This window comes from Gallus gallus, chromosome 10, assembly GCF_016699485.2.
Source record: "Gallus gallus isolate bGalGal1 chromosome 10, bGalGal1.mat.broiler.GRCg7b, whole genome shotgun sequence".
Lineage (NCBI taxonomy): Eukaryota > Metazoa > Chordata > Aves > Galliformes > Phasianidae > Gallus > Gallus gallus.
The window spans coordinates 8,311,093-8,330,275 of NC_052541.1; the positions used below are offsets into that span (position 1 = coordinate 8,311,093).

The 19,183-nt window shown below is 36.3% G+C and overlaps 1 protein-coding gene across 1 annotated transcript; it reads right to left on the minus strand.

Annotated features, from left to right (window-relative positions):
- Window positions 1-1,592: 1,592 nt before the first annotated feature.
- LOC415414 (unc-13-like) lies at window positions 1,593-18,881 on the minus strand. The gene is made up of 7 exons (XM_040706927.2): window positions 18,818-18,881; window positions 11,422-11,451; window positions 8,973-9,072; window positions 8,464-8,581; window positions 7,179-7,302; window positions 5,148-5,283; window positions 1,593-2,985 (listed from the first exon to the last, which is right to left on the minus strand). Exons 1-7 carry the CDS (start codon window positions 18,843-18,845, stop codon window positions 2,946-2,948), a joined length of 576 nt encoding a protein of 191 aa, XP_040562861.2. The 5' UTR covers window positions 18,846-18,881; the 3' UTR covers window positions 1,593-2,945.
- Between the last annotated feature and the right edge of the window lie 302 nt (window positions 18,882-19,183).

Genomic DNA, 19,183 nt, shown 5'->3' on the forward strand with positions numbered 1-19,183 from the left:
TGCTTTCCATGAGGCTATTAAATCTCAGCACTGACTGAATTGCTCAGATATTGCTGATAGACAGAATGCCTTTGGGTGACATTTCTCAGTGTCTAAGGACATTTTAAGCAAGTGCTTCTAAAAAGAAGTTTGTCATTTTTAATCCAATATTTTAAGTCCAAGGATCAGAAGCATGTCTACTCAATTCATGGTCTGACTGAACCCTACCCAAACACTTTAAAGTAGAAGTAGGCTGCAAAAATGCTTACTAGATAGAGTCTTTCAAATCTTTTGTTTTCAGAACAGCAATGTGCTTACCTAAGGGGGAAATTTTCAAAGAACTTGTATCCAAGACAACTGAAAGGGTGGACATACATCTCTGAAGCAGGCAGAGAGAATCAGATGCATAAGTATAGGCATTCAAAGCTATTTGAACTCATCTGGCCTTAAGATGCTACTTGAGATGAGCCCAGGCATTCTAGAGGCCCTATGAAACATGTGCTATACATGGAAGTAGGAGTTAACACAGGGAATATTAAATATCACTTTGTAGAAGACTGTATTCTTTCTAAACATAAATCTCATGTTATAAGATGCCTTTCACAACCTTCCAGAATGAAGCTGCTGTCCTTCGAAGTGACAGTTTTGTTCTTTAGATGTGTTGAAAATACAGTATCAGTCATGAGAAAGTGAAGCCCAGTGATTCAACTGGAGCAATGCAGTGCACACAGAATTCAACCATGCAACGCACCTTGATTTTAGAAAACTGCCTCAGAACAACAATTAAATCCAAAAAAGGAAAAACCACCAATCACCAAAATCCACTACTTCAGGATATCAGCTGCCTTTTTTTCTTGGGAGGTATGGGGGCTCACTCCTTTTTTGGCAGTAAACATGAAATGAAACAATACACATAATGGAATAACAGTTATTTGTAGCTATTCTGTACTGTAACTCTGAGGAACAAGATCACAGCAAAAAAACCTGTGGGAATAAACATCTGTTTAAACAGCTATGGCTACATAATGGAAACATGGTTTACATCTCAGTTCCTTACTTGTAGCTAAGTAGAAGCAGAAATTTCCATGGTTTATCAACAATTTCCTGCCTGTCCATCATTCTTTTGTCATCTGTACATGAATACCTAAGCAGCTTACTGGACAAATGGCTGTAAAGCAATAACTTCAAATGCATTTAGACCTTAGAATGCATTTGAAGTGTCTTAGACTGCATTCCATAGAAGCAAGTCCTCCTTATTTTTAACTATGTTTAAGAGGCTACATATCTTTCAGGATGCTTCAAACTCAAACTTTTAAAACTCTATTTATCACAATTAAGTATTCTTTTCAGTTTTGAACTGTTATCCAAAAAAATCAGTATGTTACTATCAAATCACATTGTTTTAATGAATATTTGATTAATGAAGCTTTCCTTAAAATCAACATTGTGAGTGATAGTGAAGTTCAGTTTTAGTAGTACACCTCTCTAACACTCAGCATTTGCATCATACACATTCGTTTGGAGGAAACAGCATCAGAAAACCAAATACTGCAGAACCAAATATTCAGGCCCAACTTTGTCCATCAGATTTACGCAGGCCTGCTGTGATTTTGTATGCACATCATTTATTTCCAGCATCAATACAAGGATGCATAACATCTACCCAGATGTCTATGTGGATGGAATAATTAACCTAAAGAACAGTTTTTTTAAATTTTAGATGTAAACCAGCAGGTCATTTTCTTGTCATATGATTGACTTGTACATTTGCATAGAAAACAAGTATTAGAACATGTTAAATATTTTTAATATATTGATCTGTATTACTCTAATGCTTTAGACTTTTGCTTAATTTTGGCTGGTTTGGACACACTTTGTCAGTGTGACGCCCTTTGTTTTAGTTTGTGATTAGCAGATAATTGCACTGTACTTTTGTTTAACTGATTAGCTGTTGACCACAGCACAACACTGTCTAACACATTAGAGTGGTATTTTTAAAATACTGAATTTTCAACATGTTCAAAAGCTGAATAACTAAGTTCTCTTGTAAGTAGGATATAGAAGCCTATTTATTGCTCAGTAATTTTTCAGTACAATTTTTCTTTATAGTTCTTCTGTTTCAAATCATAGTTGTACAGTTTAAGAAGCATACTTTTATTCTGATTATTCTGTGTTATGGATTAATTTCAATTATAAAGAGTACTTCCATCCTTGAGCATCAGTTAAATGAAATGTCTTCAGAAGAAACATCAGGAACTGAGCACAAACATCTCCTGTGCTGTTTTTAGCTTCATGTGTTTCAGGTTGCAAGGATCTCAGCATTGCAGAGCTTATCCCAGTAAACCTTGACTGTACATAGAACTTAGTTTTCATGTAAAGATTTATGAACTTAATCTTTCAATATGGTACATACTTAATTCAATTATCAATTCAATTATATAAAATACTTGTTTATTTTTAATATATATTATATAAAAATAATTATATAAAATTCAATTATATACAGTACTAATTCCCCACAAGGCAGCAATGTCACAACATACTGGTAATGTAATAGATTTATATGTTCCTTAAGTACATAAAAAGTATAATTGTATTGAAGAGTAACTCAGATATTTACACGTGTATCTTCCCTGAAGTATCAGCATACAATCACATGAAAAGCTCACTCACTGTGACATTCTCCAGAGTTTGTATTTTTAAATTATATGTTTTCCAGTCATTCTGGTGTAAAAACTATATACATTTCTAGCCATGTACAACATTGCCTTTGTATCTCAATGGCAGAAAAATAATTAACCATGATATCCATATTCTCACAAGCACCGAGCAATGGATACTAATAACACATACAGAATGAAACAATTGATTTCTTATATGGTTACTCTACACAGACAAATATATTTAGTTAATGACTAGCAGAAAAAGTTGATCAGTTACACTTAATTAGCCGGCCACATCCAGAGTCAACTGCCATAAACACTGTACGCATGGAAGTCTGAAGAACTGACAAATCAAAGTGAAGAACAGATTAATAGGAAGCAAGCTTTGTACACAGAACCCTTGAGTATTTACAGGATACAACCAATTTGGTGCAGTCCAAATATTATAATTCACAACAAATAATCCAATTTAATTACTCATCACTGGGTTATATGATGCATTTCATTAGTACAAATGTAATTTTTTTCATATAAATGCACAATTATTTAGTTTTAAGCTTTAAAACTATTATAATCTTTCTGGATAATCTTTGAAAAAGGCCTCTAATCAGATGAAAATAATTTCCATTTTAAATTATTACCTTGTAATTTAGTGATAACTCTTAATTTAGTAACACGAAATTTCATTTAAATTCAAGAAGATCATCTGGGACAAAAAGGCTAAGGAAATGATTTCATTATCAGGACAGATTAAGTTATTTTCATTTAGATTAATCTGCTCAGAGGCTCAGATCTGTTGAAAAAAAGATGTGTCAGCCCAGACAATATGCAAATGACTGGACACTTTCTTTGGAAAACACAGTGAAATTGCTCTTGAATTACTGACATCCCTCACCCTAAGTAAGCAGTTGCACTTTTCTGCTAATATGCTACAAGTGTTTGCTGGTAAACACAAAGAGATACAGATAACAACCAGAAAAATGCTGTAGCACCCTGCATGTGCACTTTCTACTGACTGACCACACTGATGAGCTTGATCACCTTTTTGCTAACTCATATTTAGCAGTAATTCTTCACTGAACCTACAGGCATCAGAACCACAGCTTTTACCATACACAAAGAGATCTTTTAAGTCTGTACACATCATACCTTCAGAGAATGTATACCTTAATAATGCAATAGCTTTTATCATCTTTTCTGACAGCAAACACTGAAAGTTTCTGAATTTAACACCACTGAAGTGTTCTCAGTGCTTAGCCACATAGAACTTGGTCCAGAGAATAATAAAATCAACTGTCTGTCAACTTTGCTGTCTCACCCAACACTCTTAGAAATATTTTTATTTTTCCTATTGTTCTCAGCTTTAATACCTTCTGTGCTTTAGAATTAAGAATTGTGCAGGTATCACACTGCTTGTGAACCACAAACCAGAAAATCATAGTTAAAAATAATGCAAATAGCAGTAACAGACTGTAATTCCTCCTGTTACAACTATGAACTGAACTCTCTTGCATGAGAAGCTTTATCTATTCCATGCTTCAGTATGCATCTCATTATTCAGACCTGTTGAGCCTCTGACACAATGCTGGAGTAAGCAAGGTCTGCCCCTGCTCATTCCTATTGTTTCTTTATGCTGCCACAAAACATTTGAGCATCTGCCAAGTTAAACAGACCACAAAGCTGGGCTGAATGAAAATTAACCTGGCGAAACATACTTCATTTACATACAGAATGGTTCCCTAGGCTGGTTTATTGACTAGCTAGACAAACTGTCGTGATGACCTGGAGAAGGGGACAGAACAGGGAACAGTAGTAATCAGTAATCAGCTGGCAGAGAGAATAAGGTTGCTCCATTCGTCTCTGTACTGACTCAATTCACTAAACAGGCAAAACACTAAGCAGGTGAGAAATGGTGCTGCTCTTTTTTTTTTTGATTCAGAAGGCAGCTCGACTGAGCCCATTCTAGCAATCAACAGTTCCAGAAGAGATGAAGAACAGGAAATGGGAGTAACCACCTGGTGACAACTAGAATGAAATGCAGGAGTAGGAGAGGTTGGAAACAGGGACGGGTAGTCAGAGTGACTTCCAGTTCTAGTGAGATGTTCCTTAATTTGAAAGAAAATTACCATGCATTTGTCATTAGGAAAAGCTAATCACTAACAGATTACCGTTTTATAAGAGTTTGCCAAATAAGTATTAAGCACTTCTAATGCCTACATTTTTATTAGGCTAAAATCCCCTTTCCTGACAACCTGTGATTCAATGAGAGGACAAAAATACCACCAGTTTTCTTACCTGGAAACCATATTCTTCACACTTTCTTTCAATAGAACATGAAGATGATATACCGTTCTACCATATAGAAAAAAGGTAGTTTTTATAGCTTTATATAGGTTAATGAAACTTCCAGTCGGATACTTGCTTAAAATACCTGCGTATCACTGAATGTCACTCAAATTAAAAATAAAGATTATGATACTTGCTTGATATGACAATTTAACATACCTTATCTTGTTTTCTTGCTTGCTGAGACCACTTTCTGGGGATAACAGACCATCATATGCATCTTTCTGTGAACATTCTGTTTCTTGAAGGAGCATCCCCCTGCTGCAGCCTCTGTAATCTAAATCTTCATGTATATCTAAGAAGAAATTTAGAAATATTTCTGTCCATCTTGAGGAAGCAAGGAGCTTCTAAAATAAGTGAATTTTTATCCATGAGCAATACATTTAGTAGTGGATAATTAATCAAGTTGATACGGAAATACTATTGTAGTTAAATCCAATTTTCTACAGGAAAGCAGAAATACTTTCAAGATCCACAACCACAACCATCTTCTGACTGTTCCTCTGAAAACATTACCTAACCTTAGCCTAATCTGGTTCCCTTTATGACACACAAACTTCAGAAAGGATATTCAGAAAGAAAATATTTGCTTCAATATGAGCTCAATACAACTGTACAGTTTCTAGGTAAAAACATTCAGTGTTCAGTTTCATATAATGAAACAGTAAAATTTGTTTAAATATATTTAAACAACAACATATTCATCTTTGATTTAATGTTTCTATAACATGTGTTCAAAAGACCAATTGCTCCACATGCTTGGCACTTCACTTTCACTGTATTTTCAGCTGTACACAGTTCCATGCTGTTTTACAAGACCATGCTTTTCTAAGAATTTGTGGCCTACTCTTGGGTGTAAATAAAAACACTGTGTATATTTTTATACTTAAGGAATATGGGTCCAATTAAAGAAAATTAATAGGCGTGTATTACCATGAATTTGATTGTAAAACTTAAATATGAGATTTGCATTTTACTTAGTGTTTTAACAGAACATGGTGAAATGATCACTTATTGCTACCAAGAGTAGCATTAACTCATATTTATAGAAAAAAGCACCCATTAGCAAAAGTTATTTGATACTAAAAGCATCAAAAATTCTACACAAAATCACAAGTTAAGAAGAGCATGGAGGGCTCTCACTTCTACTGAAGGTTATTTTTCCTTCGGCAGATTAAGTATGTGACATCCTCAAAGGGGCATCTTTCAGGAAATACAAGCAGCAACAACAGTCTTTGTGTTTCCAATGTAATTATGTAATTCACTTAACAAAGAGGTAGCACCGACTCCAAAAGTCAAGAACAGATTCTCAGTTGATGATAGCTGAACTGAAAGTCATTCAACAGAATAAGTGATCAAAATTTAATGATTCATTTAAACTCCAGGTAGGGGGGGGCGAAAATTAACATCTCGCTTTCTCAATACCAGACAGAATGCTTCCAAGTGCTACCCCCTGCAAGGAGAACTGCAGTGTAAGAGTGACCTCTAGAGGATTTCCACAGCACTCTAGAGTCTAAAATCCTATTTCTTTCTAATTCATTTATTTGGTAGGAGTACACTGAGATTCCTGCTTAGTAGCAGGCTGAAATAATTAACAACCTGAATTTGCAGCTAGGAAACAAATAATTAGAGGGTCCCCCTCCCAAGGACATCTGTTTTCTATATAGGAAAACTATACTGATACAAAGGAGACTTCAGTAAGTATGTGATATACAGCACTAATACCAGCTGTACCGATTTCTCTCCTTGTAGAATAGGTATGTTACTGAACATACTGTCTTTTTCTGTAATCATCTTTATAACCCACTGTTGCTTTTTACTAGTGATCTGTTTTGGTTTTATTATTTTAATGCATAAGCAGTCAGAGAGAAGCACAACCAAATAGCAAGGAAGGAAATCCTACACTAAAAGTTGTGGAAGGTCAGTGGGGGGAAAAAAAAGAAACAAAGCCCACAAAAAAACAGATTTTGAGATGGCTTAACTTAGCTTTTGAAATGCTATGTAATCCTTCAGTGACAAATAACCATTTAACCCATAGAAAAATTACCGTTTGACTCTATTTTAGGAACTTAAAGTAGAACAGAATGGTCTAAGAATCAGCATTGAAAGATACTTCTCAGTTCATTAATTTTTTGATAATGCTATTTACAGATGCTTCCCTTCCCTCCTCCCCATTAATCTTTAACTCACCAAATGGTATTGCAAAGTAGACATCCAATAAGAGCTCGTGTGAAGTTGGCATTCTTGTGCCTTGAATCTCAGTTCCATTTTTTACTACTTTGGAATGCAGTGTCCACCAGGCACCTGGACCTTCCTAGGAAAATATTCAGAAAATATGTCTGCATAGGATTTAAAGATTATCTACTAAGTTTCCCTTAATTCAATGTGAGTGCCTTTATGGCACCTTACCTTACACCCCCTCCCCGTCCCCAAATCTTTGACGTAGAATGAACATCAAATGAGGTAGAATCATCAAAATGTCAGTTAATTACACATACAACTGTTATTTCCTATGAAGTTGGCTAAGTAAACTTATGGGGGATGCTGTAAGAAAGCCTTTCTGATTTTCTCTCCTTGAACTTTTCACTTAGCTCTTCACAGGAAAAAAACAGATTTTATACTGAGAGACAGAGCAATTACTAGGCAAAATTATTCTTATGTGCAAGGAACAGGTGAAGGGCAACTCAGGTTCAGAACTTAATCCATCTTCCCTAATTCAGGAAGGATTCAAAAAACTTTTTTCATAAATAGACCCCAGACTAAATAGATGCATGTGTGTGAGAATTGAGTATTAGAATAAGGCATCTCTTCTTACTTTTAACTCCTTTCAGACAATTTCACAGGACTTGCAGTTTGCTTCAGTATTTGCACACTCCTTGAAATCATTTTTTCTTGATTTTTCTAGCCTGAGAGCAAGCATACTTACTCTGGTGGCCAGTTGTGACTGTGCTGGATACTTAACTCCTGGGACTGATGGGTTTTCTCCACTCATCTTACCTTATGTTCTCATTGTAATATTTCCTTCCTTATTACCATAGAGTAAATTTCTGTTGCCCTCTATGACACAGCAGTCAATTCCCATGGGACAGTACAACAGGTTTATTTCGGCCATTTTAACAGATGCTTATTCAAGGTAACACAGTGAGGTCAGACCAGGCACAACAATTTGAAATTCCCTTGCTCAAATCCCCAAACCAAAATGTTCCTGCCTAATAATTAAAGTGCAAATGAACTCTAACCCACTTACTGAATTACACCTGACTCAGTATGAGAGCCTGCTCTCTAGGGTATGAACAGCTAATGGATATCAGCTGTTACTGAGTCCATTTGCTCTATACCTCAGTACCAGAGACTGAAGCAAGCAGAGACTATAAATTTACATCAATTGTCATTACACTAGTCTGAGACTAAAAAAAACACAAGAAATTCACTGGATTTTACTTACTGTTTGTATTTTCACAGAAAGTCAACTTACATCTGTTGCATGTTCCACAGATGAAAGAGGAATCCATAGAACTCCTAAAATGCTATCCCAGAGCAAGCCTTTCTTCCACAGTTCTACAGTGAAGCCCTTTTCGTCAGCACCAATTTCACTAAAAACAATGAATACATAAACCATTAAACTGAAAACGGTGGCTCTTTATCACAATACCTTGTGTTAGTGGCTTACAGCACATTCAGGGTAGGTTCATATTCAGTAAACTCAGAATATGAAATAGCAGGCATAATATCATAATATCAGACTGGACAAGCCAGTCTTGAAGTTCTATTATTCCCAACTGCCTTTTCCTCCCCCCCCCCCCAAATCTGATGAGGATAATTCTGCCAAAAACATGGCACAATTTCCAGCTATCAGTAGCCTTATTCTGTTAGAGTAATTTTTCCTTTGTTTTCACAGGAAGTAAGTTGTCACACACAATATCAATTGATCAAACCAAAAACAAAGATGCAACAGTCAGCTGATAAGAACCACCTGAAACTTACAACATGAAGTCCTGTTCCCAGCAAGGTTCACTTCCCCTTCTGTCTACTGTAGTGCCTTTCAAGTCTTGAACTTTCAAAACAACATAGGTGTCAAATGCCTCTGTAAAAGTAGTAACAAGAACACTTAGTTGTAGACCTAAGTTATTATTATCTTTTATTCTAGAAGTCAGAAGCATTCAATTCAAAGGTTATGGAAATCTCACTCTTTCTTCATAGAACACATTCAGTGATTGCTTTCAAACATGGATTTGAACAAGGAAATCCTCATGATATTACAACAGGAAAATCCCACTACAGGTGGGAAAGAACATAATCCTAGATGTAAGCAACTGTTTTAGGTATCAGATTCCAAACATGACTTCCCAAATTATTTATCAATTTCCCTGACAGATTTTGTATGAAACCAGGACGTACTCCCCACAGATTTTCAACTTTCAAGTGATATAATATTGGTGATTAACTATTTGACATTCATGTTCAATTAAGGCAAGACAAAAAACTTGTCATGATGCAGTTCTGTCATGTCTTTGTGTGGTAATCTAGTTATGTCTGCAGTCACAGGTGCTAAATGATTCAGATACTGTCCCAAAGAAACTCAAACACTTTCCTAAAATAATAACAATAAAAAAGGACCTAAACCGCTGACAGATAAAACTGTTTTTTTTTTAAGTATCACTAATAGAAAAGCAGAACTACTCTGCCATTCTGGGCCTGTTGCTACCCTACTCCAGTAGGAAGATGAGTACAACACAGCTACTTTCTCCCTCCTCCCCATAGTGGCACAGGGAAAAGAATCGGAAAGGTAGTGCGAAAACTTGAGATTAGAGGCAGTTTACTAGGCCAAGCAGAAGTTGTGCATGCAAGGAAAGTAAAACAAAGAATTCTTCACTTCTTCCTGTCTGCACACAGCTGTTTAGTCACCTCCAGGAAAGCAGGGTTCATGACCAATAACAGTTTCTTTTCAAGACAAAATGCCATCTCTCCAGACATCCTCCCTTTCCTCCTCCTTCACCTCAGCTTTTATTGAGGAACATGGCATTGTAAGTAACAGAATACCCCTTTGGTTGCCTGTTTCCATCTACAATGGTCTCTTGAATAGATCGCCTTAAATTACCTAGCAATGACCAAAACACACAAAGGAGAAGAGTAATCTCTTGGCCTCTGCCTGTTTATCCTGTAGGTATATCTTATTAATTAGGACTGATAATATTTGACAAAAGGACTAAAAGGTGTTAAGTAATATGAATTTTTTCCAAAGAAAACCAACAGCAGTCAACTCTCCATAATGTAGTACACCAGTGTTCTCAAACACCTCTTTTGTTCTTACTTTAAACACACTGTTGACAAAGTCAATATAGATGTAGAAGAACAGTGGCTAATTTTTGAGAAACAGTGTCAACAACGCATGATTCCCATGCTATCCTATTACTCCTTGTAACTGAGGCAAAAGGTGCAATTTACAAAATCTTTTGTAGCTGCAAAACGAAATTGTGGTTTGGAGGCTTGCAGCTTAACTTGTGAGAAGCTTTCAGAACAAATTCCTGGTAAATCATTTCACTGAGAAACAACAACCTGAAGTGTTCAATCCAACAACTTTGAGCACCTGTACCCATTTCTAAACTTAAAAAAAAACAACTGCACAGCAATCACACCCAAAATAAAAATCCATCTCCTTTAAAGGAAACAGTAACAGAAAAGATAGAGCAATGGACCAGATTACTACTAAAAATGGTGATAAATCCTGATTACTTTCATCTTTCCTAGCTCATTTTCTAGCATAAGAACTAAAAAAAAAATTCTGTCTGCCTGTATTATCATTTTTTTCTTGCTTGAAAATTTGTTATCTGCCCTTTAGAACTGCTATTTCTCCAAGAGCTCCTTGGCCTCTCTAGCTTTTCCATGGATATAGACACTGGCTTTCAGTGCTTTATCACTAATTAGTCTTATTTAAATTTCATGGGTTATGTTCAGTAACAAAATACAAAAGCCATCTTCCACATGACAGCACATACTGCATTCTCCTTCAAGAATAACTGTCAAAACAGATTGTTACTCAGCTACTCAGTAGAAAGGAGCCATAGATGTTGTTCAGAGACAACCAACTTTGCTCCCACAAATCCATTATTGCAATTCTTAATAAAAAAATGGAAGTCTCTGGTCAATGTTGTGTGAGAAAAGGAAGTGAAGTTCAAGAGCTTCAAGTCATGACCAGTTTAGGTCAAATTAAGTATAATTTCTTTTCAAATGGAAATATCTTTTAACTTGATTGAGAGACAATAATTAGCAACTTCAAATAAATTGTTAGAGGCCATATTATTTTTTTATTTTTATCTTTAAAGTACTTCTATTTCCTCATTTGTTTTGTGCTGAACTCCTGCTGAGATACATAACAGTCACCTCATTGTTTACTATGACATAAAACAGAAATTAAAAGGGAAATGAGACTTACCAGCTGCTTTATCCAACCTTCCTTTTTTTACTATAAAGGAAAAAAAGAGATTTCATACCTTGACACTATGATTTTTTTTAAAAAAAGGAAATCTAATCTATTTCAATGGTTTAAAAACACATCAACAAAAAGCCTAACACTTTCAAATATAAACATTGTAATAATAATATTTCTTAAAACATTTTTGGAAAAAAAAGGAGTAGTTTGTTTTACAGCTTATTTAAGCTTAGTAAATGCATGGGTGCAATACAAAGGTAAAATGGAGACCATATAATTCTTTATTATCCACTATCCATCACCTCACAATGAGGGTTCAAAATTCTAAATACAATTCACAGAAAACACACAGTCTTCAGATTATTGAAGCTAATGACTAGCATCCTATTAAGAAGTACTTTTCATTCAGCATTTACCCTGCCTGCTAGAAGTAGGAAGTTGCAGCAAACACTTCACCAATTTAAAAGTTTGCATTTTGAATCCTGACTCATTTGTTTATTTTACAGCTGTAAGTTCCACTCTGTGGTGTCACTCCCATTGATGAAGAGTTCTATAGAAGCAATTGTGATTGACATAGATTTGTCCTAAACATGGAAACCTGGCCATTACTCCAGATTCAGTGTATGGCTACTAAATATAACTTAAATTAGTCTTTAATCCAGATAAATGTTATTTTTCCCTGCCATATGAGCACATGTAAGACAGTTAAAATAAATTTGACTGAAGAAACACTGCAGCCCTGCAATTTTTATGTATATCATGCATTACATTGGTATAATTTTGATCTAATAATTACCAGTAAATTAAAAAAAGCAAAATTTCAAGTATTTAGCTTTACACTAGTGAGGTCCCCATAGCTTAGCACCATGTTCTGACTTCCACTTGCTTATCTACCTTCCTTTTCCTTATTCTTGCTTTCATCTGTACCTAAATATCCTTATGTACTCTATGGAATTGCAATATATTTAGACAGTGTCTACCTAAATAATCCCACTGCATTTTGTATGGTGAGAAAGCTTTCACTTTCAGGGCAAACAGGAAGAGACCATCAAACTGTCACTGAGCCACAGGCAGATCAGGACTCCAAACACTGCAGCAGTTTGACCATGCTGCAAGAGCACAGAATTTACACAGTGCTTGCTGGACTTCCCTTGAAGAAAGCACTACAAGAAGGACCCCCCTTCACATAAATCAACAATGCACATCCGCAGTCTCTGAAGGTGCTTCAAATAGCCACCTACTAAATATGTGAAGCCTGCTTGATAAGAAAAACCTACCTTTTATAGAGAGAAGTTCCATTCCAGAAGAAAGGTAGTTTAGGAGACAACTTTAAATAGTTTGTCCTGGTGAACATTAAGTTACAGTTTACCTCCTGTTTCTTCAGTGCAAGCATGCATTACACGTTTCACTTTTCCTACACACTCCTCCCATGTTTTACATGGAGAAAAGCCAGCCAATTAAAAGACCAGTGACAAATTCTTTCTGCTTCAGTAAACATCCAGAGATGGAAAAGGAATGGAAAAATTATTACAGCTGCTTCCTCACCCTCATTTCCTCAGCATCTATCTGACATACACAGCTGCCTCCAGTCTGAGTAACATTCCTGAATGCCATCTCTGTCCAGCAATAACAAACATGGCACAATGATTTTATTAGGAAAAAACTTTCATTTTTGATATTTTGTTGAATAAAAAGGCTCAATATTCTACACATTGGTTCACAGTCAGAACTTCTATTTTACTGTATTAGCTACAGCTGTGAAAAAGTAGGCTTAATTTACTAAAAGAAAATGCAAATAAATATCACAGAGACAAGCTTAATTTTAATGCACTCCATGAATTTGTAATTCTATGGTTGTTACTTTGCATGGATAACAAATACTCTATTGCAGTCATCTTTGATTTTGAAACAGTACTTAGAACACTGAAATCACTAGGAGAACTGCAGCATTTTTCATTATTTGTTCTGGTTAATTGTGTTATTAAGGGTGTTTTTTTGTTTTTAAAGATATTTAATACATATTCATATAGTGATGAAAAACTTTCATTTTTTCTGTCTGTACCATACAATCTGGTTTTTGTTCTTAGATCTTAAGTTCAGATCCCTTAAGAATAGGATCCTCAGGGCAGAAAAGGAAACAAACCTTTTAAGCTCAGAATCTACTGAGAGGTTGTCTGAGGTTCAAGAGAAATTCAATGAAAGGTGAATGCTGAGGCTGTTTAACCCAGAAAAGAGAAAGAAGCCATTGGGGTGAGGAGATTTACCAGTGTTTATAAATATCTCACAGCAGATGGTAAACTAGACTGACTTCTCATTGTTTTTTTTTTAAAAACAGGACAGGAGATAATAGGCACAAATTTTAATTATTGCATCTGAACAATATTTATCATGAAGGTAATGTAATACTGAAATAAAGTTTGTCCAGAAAGAACATGGAGACTCCATCCTTGGAGATGCTCAGAACCTGACTGTACACAGTGCTGGACAACCTGTTCTCACTGGCCCCATGGAAGCAGGAATGCTGGACTGAACTGTCTCAAATGCTCCCTTCCAACCTCAACATAATAAAATCAATAAATAAATCAATATAAGCATGTAATTTCAAATGTTCAGCCAGCACAGACACTGAAAATTTAGAAAATAACTCAGTTTCAGTGAGTAATCACAAAATCAACAACAGAAAAAGACAACAAGAAACCCACCCACGAAGGACCATCACAAGGAAGATCACATTTCCAGATGAAAGCAAGCTACTAATGGAAAATACATACAATTAAATCTTCCAGTTCCTTAATTAGTCTCTTGAATACGTGGGTTCCAGCAACTACAAGTCACTGTGATTTATTACCTGTTACGTCACAGCAACTAGGAGAACTGCTGTGACTACATAGCAGGAAATACACAGAGAATACCTGAACATCAGCAGAGCATTGCTACAGATTGAGGATATGTTTAGCATAAGTAGCCTTTCACTTAGGAAAAGCATTATGCTTAACAACAGAATAGCAAAGAGCTCTGAGCAGGAACAAGCAGTCAGGACAATATTAGGCTGAAGGACAAGAGCAGTGCAATATTGTAAGTGTGTTTCACAAATCAATAGTTACAGTACATTCAAGTAAATACCTTATCCCTTAGTGATACCTTCCCATATGTTTTCCTCTTCCATTTTATCATTTCTTATTTCATACCTGAAATAACAGGTTCTGAAAAACGCAGATCCATATCTAGAATCAAGGATGTGAGAAAATACTTTAAGTACAGAATTAATTGCCTTGCATTTCCAGCCAAACTATATCAAAACCACAGTGGGTAAGAAATATGGGCAGAGAACAAAGTATGGTGCTTCTATTAAGATATCAAGCTGATACTTGACATTACTGAGCAATCTTCTGTAAGACACATGGAAATCTCCTGCTTTGTTTTTAACAGTACTTCTCCAACAGTATTTCTCCATACTGACTTAAGTTGTGCAAAATAACAATTTGAAGCTGCTCAGCATTGAAAGCAAGGAGATTTCAGTCTGATTATTTACCTACTTGGCATTAGAACCACACATTGTTCTTCTCAGGAAGTTCTTCCTCTACAGGATACTTGTAATGCAACAAATATGGTCACAAACACATGATTTATAGTACACTGCATAAGGAGAACAAGGATCAAAGTGTATTTGAATGTGACTGCAAAAGTGTGGAAGATCACCTCTCAATTCTCAGAAGAGAAAAATAAAAAATTAAGACTATTTGGTATAAGAAATATGAAAAAACAGTGCAAAAAAAGACCTTTTAGCCAAATTTGAATTGATACTTCAGTGCGGTCTGTAGGAACAGTTTACTTGAATCACATTTCTATATGAATACTATGAAGCCATCTTTTCTTGGCCACTTTTATTCTGAGCCACAAAAGGATTGAGAATCACATACTGTGCATTATGTTTATTCAGTTTGGATACTCCACAGACCCTAAGCCTCTGCAGTGATGGAGTTATTTAGAACTGTGAAGTCACACACCCTAGAAAGTCATTGTATAGATAGATTAAAGATACACATTAGTGGAAAGATAAAACTAAAGGAAAGCCTCTCTACTTTTTAGCATCTGTTTTCAGTTACCATCAATTTTCTAAAAACTCTTACTTTCATTAGTACAATCTATGTAAAACTGACTGCAGCTACTGGAATTCAACTGTTCATTATAATTCCAGAGGAATAAAGGACCAAGGCACTTGGCTCACCAGAGGCACATTTCTAATCTCTTCCATATGCACACATCATAATGTGTTAAACACACATAGCTACTTTCTAGACTGCCTTTACTTTACACTTAGAGACACCTAGTGGAAAGTCTGGTTTGTGCTGGAGGACAGCAAGAACTTCTTGTTAGTGAACAAACTTCAGTTGTTTCCATATCTAATTTACCTCTTCAAACACTACTAAAATACAAACAGTGTGAAAATCCTGGGATGGGAGAAAAAATGTCACATTATTTCTCAATTTAAACACACTCCTGAAGAAATAATTTTGGTTGCTTTTAAAATTATTTTAATGGTGAATATAAAAGTGGCACCTTGTTTTTCAAGAGATTTTTCTTCAAACCATCCAGTTTTATTCACCAGATTTTTTTAACATGGTCTGCCTCCTTCTAAGTATATATATCTCAAGTGGGTGCCATTTTCTTTGCACTGTTCCACTGTTTTGATGCATATAGCTATATAGCCATCCTTCTGCATTAGAGATGCAGTGGAATGCTAGTTAGCTTTTTGGAGTCAGTGGAATTACAGTGCAAGAAGGTAACTCCTCCAGCAACAACACAAGTAAATAAAATTAAAAGCAAATATAAGCAGGCAGATAAGTCTGACAGTCTTCATTTGAGTACCTTTGGATTTAGCAGACTGTTTTGTAAACTAGACTAAAGTTAGCTGCACATGCTACAAGTTTCACATGCATTCTCTTAGTGCTTCCAAAAGCTTTCCATGTTTGGGATGCTCAGTGGTCACATTTAATGCATATGGACTCTTTGCTTGTCTTTCCAGAGCTGTAATCTTTTCAACTAGCTTTGGAAAACTTGAATACAAGAAAAGCATTTGAACTATCAGTGTTTATCTCCTGTGCCTCTATTTAGCAAACATAAGTGATGAGATTTCCAGCATTCCCTTTAAACATCACTATTCCTAACTGTCTGTTACAGCTCAGCACTTTCAGCCTTCAATTTCAACATCACCTTATGCCCTAAAGATAAGCACTAATATTTCCTGTCCTTCTGAAAAAGGAAAGTAAAAGTCTTTTTTTCCCCTGCTTTTCCTTGCCCTACAAAAGGGTGTGAAAAGCTCCTCGAAATACAGATAGCTTTCATATTTGCCTATATGATATGATTCCACAGGAGACTACAGGGAAAGTTGTGATTATGTTGTTCATGATGAGGAATTTTAAAGGAGGGAAAAATGGTCTCACAAATTCTCTCATCATTTACTATTAAAAAGGTAAGTACACTGCATTCTTCACTCAAGAAAACACAAGACTAAATATGTCAAGAAAACTGTTTTAAAATACCTATGAGATGAAAGAAGCAAGATGTGCACTTCTACGACTGTAATCTATTTAAACACCAATTTAGCAATAGCGGATTTTGTTTCCCCATTTTCAGGAGAATTGAACGGAGGTGCTTTCCTCCATCTTCTCCCCTGGCTCCCTCTAGCGAGGAAAAGGGTGTATTACATTTCATGCTGCATCATCACCTCAAATAAACAGAAACACACATACATCTTTATATCAGTAACAACCATGATATCGCCATGTTTTTGGACCTAGAGATTGAAGCATTTTTTTTTCTTTTGAAAAGAAACAGTAAGATACGTTTTTCAAATCTAAAGAGAAGACAAGAGACTGAACTTTCTCTTGCTTTAATTCTATACCATGACAAGTAGTAACTTCCATTATCTGTTTATCCAACAATCAACAGCACCCTTAAGTCTCCAGGAGTGGTGAACATACCCAAAGCTCACCTTTGCAAAACAGCAGCTTAATTGCTACAGAACATGACATTTTACATCAGTATTTCACATTATAAACAAGTTAATACAATAGTTTCTCACTACTTGACAACCCAGCCCTAATGCAATCTAAGCTACAACTGCTTCATGATTTGATATGTAACAGTTGTCAACAGCATTGTTAATCCCTAATTGCTCATATTCACCTTAAAAACAAGCTTTGATTACTAAATGAGGCCAGATATACACTTCAGTTCATAGAAGTTGCATTGCTGCTCATTCAAATAAAAGGGAAAGTTCTTCTAGGGAGATGAAGAGAAGAAAGCTGGAGAAGTTACTTACTGGGTTACAATAACAATAATTTCATTCACTGCCTGCACCCCATCCTACAGGCATTTTTTGACCTGTTAACAGCCCTTGCCTTCTGGATCCCATCAAGTTCAGAGATCTCCTTTTCTTCATCAGAGAAGAAGTGATATCTGTTGAGCTCAAGAGGGGGATCAATTTTGGCCACATTCAGAAACAACACCGAAGTGATAGCAGTGACTCCAATAACTGACTGATACTTAACACAGGTTGGGACAAGAGATCACATTGAAAGATAGCAAGAAAGTATTTCAGTTTTTAAAGACAAACTACAATACATATGCTTTGTTTTCAGTATGACTGTTACCAAAATCCCAACAATAAGTACTTCTTCAAGCTTTCTCATAAGACACCATATTTAATTTGTTATTACTTGAAGATATACAAACTAACCAAACACCCCCATCTGCACAAGGGTTCTATTGACAGTAGCAACAGCTTTCCCATAGAAAATTATTCATAAAGTGAAGGAGGTGTAAGAAGTTTTCTCTCTCAAAATACTTAGAAGAAATAAAAAACATTTCAAAGTGAATGATAAGACTTGTAAAAGACAAACTACAGAACTGGGGGGGGGGGGGGAATTTCAAAGTCCCACAAACTTCTTTTCTTTGTGGTTACTCACCTTTATGATGTGCCCCATAGCTAATAACTACAATCACACTGAAGTGTTTAGGAACACCACCCTTTATCTCAAAGCAGATACCCAAGGGAAACATCTCTCACAAGCAGGAGCTCAGTAAGACGAAAATAGAAATACAGCACATGTAAGGCACCACAGTAATTACTAAATTAAAAATAGGAAATCTATAGGCACTAAAAACATACTTAAGCCTCTTCATATCCCCCTCAGGTCTCTGCACATTTTAATATTATGTCATTAAAAATAAAGAAAGCAAATTAAGGAAGTAGGACGTTCAGAGACACAAGCTCTTTAGTAATACCGGTTCTCATAGCACTGCTTGCAGCCCATTGCACAGCCCCATAAGAGCTTTTCAGTAGCTGCAACAAATTCACATCAGACACCACAACCAGCCCATACCGGATACTCACAGGAACAACTTCCAACTCCCAGCCTCATTACGTCTGCCACCCAGAACCAGAAAGACACACACTCACTGCAGACTACCTAAGCTCTGTTTAAGTACGCACCGCGCAGAGCCCCGCCCGCGCCGCGCTGCCCTCAGGCGCCGCTCCGCACACCTGTGAGGAATCACCCCCCCGCAGCGCCCACCTGGGGGCCCAGAGCGGCCGCCCCGTGCCTCGCCCGCCCCTCACGGGACACCTGCGTCCCGCTGAGGCGAGCAGAACCGCAATACCTCTTTGCCCCGTCCGGCAGTTACACATCACCTGTGCTCCATCACCGGGTGGGGGGAGCTGTGAGGGGCGGGCGCTCACCTGCCGGACCTGCCCTGGGTG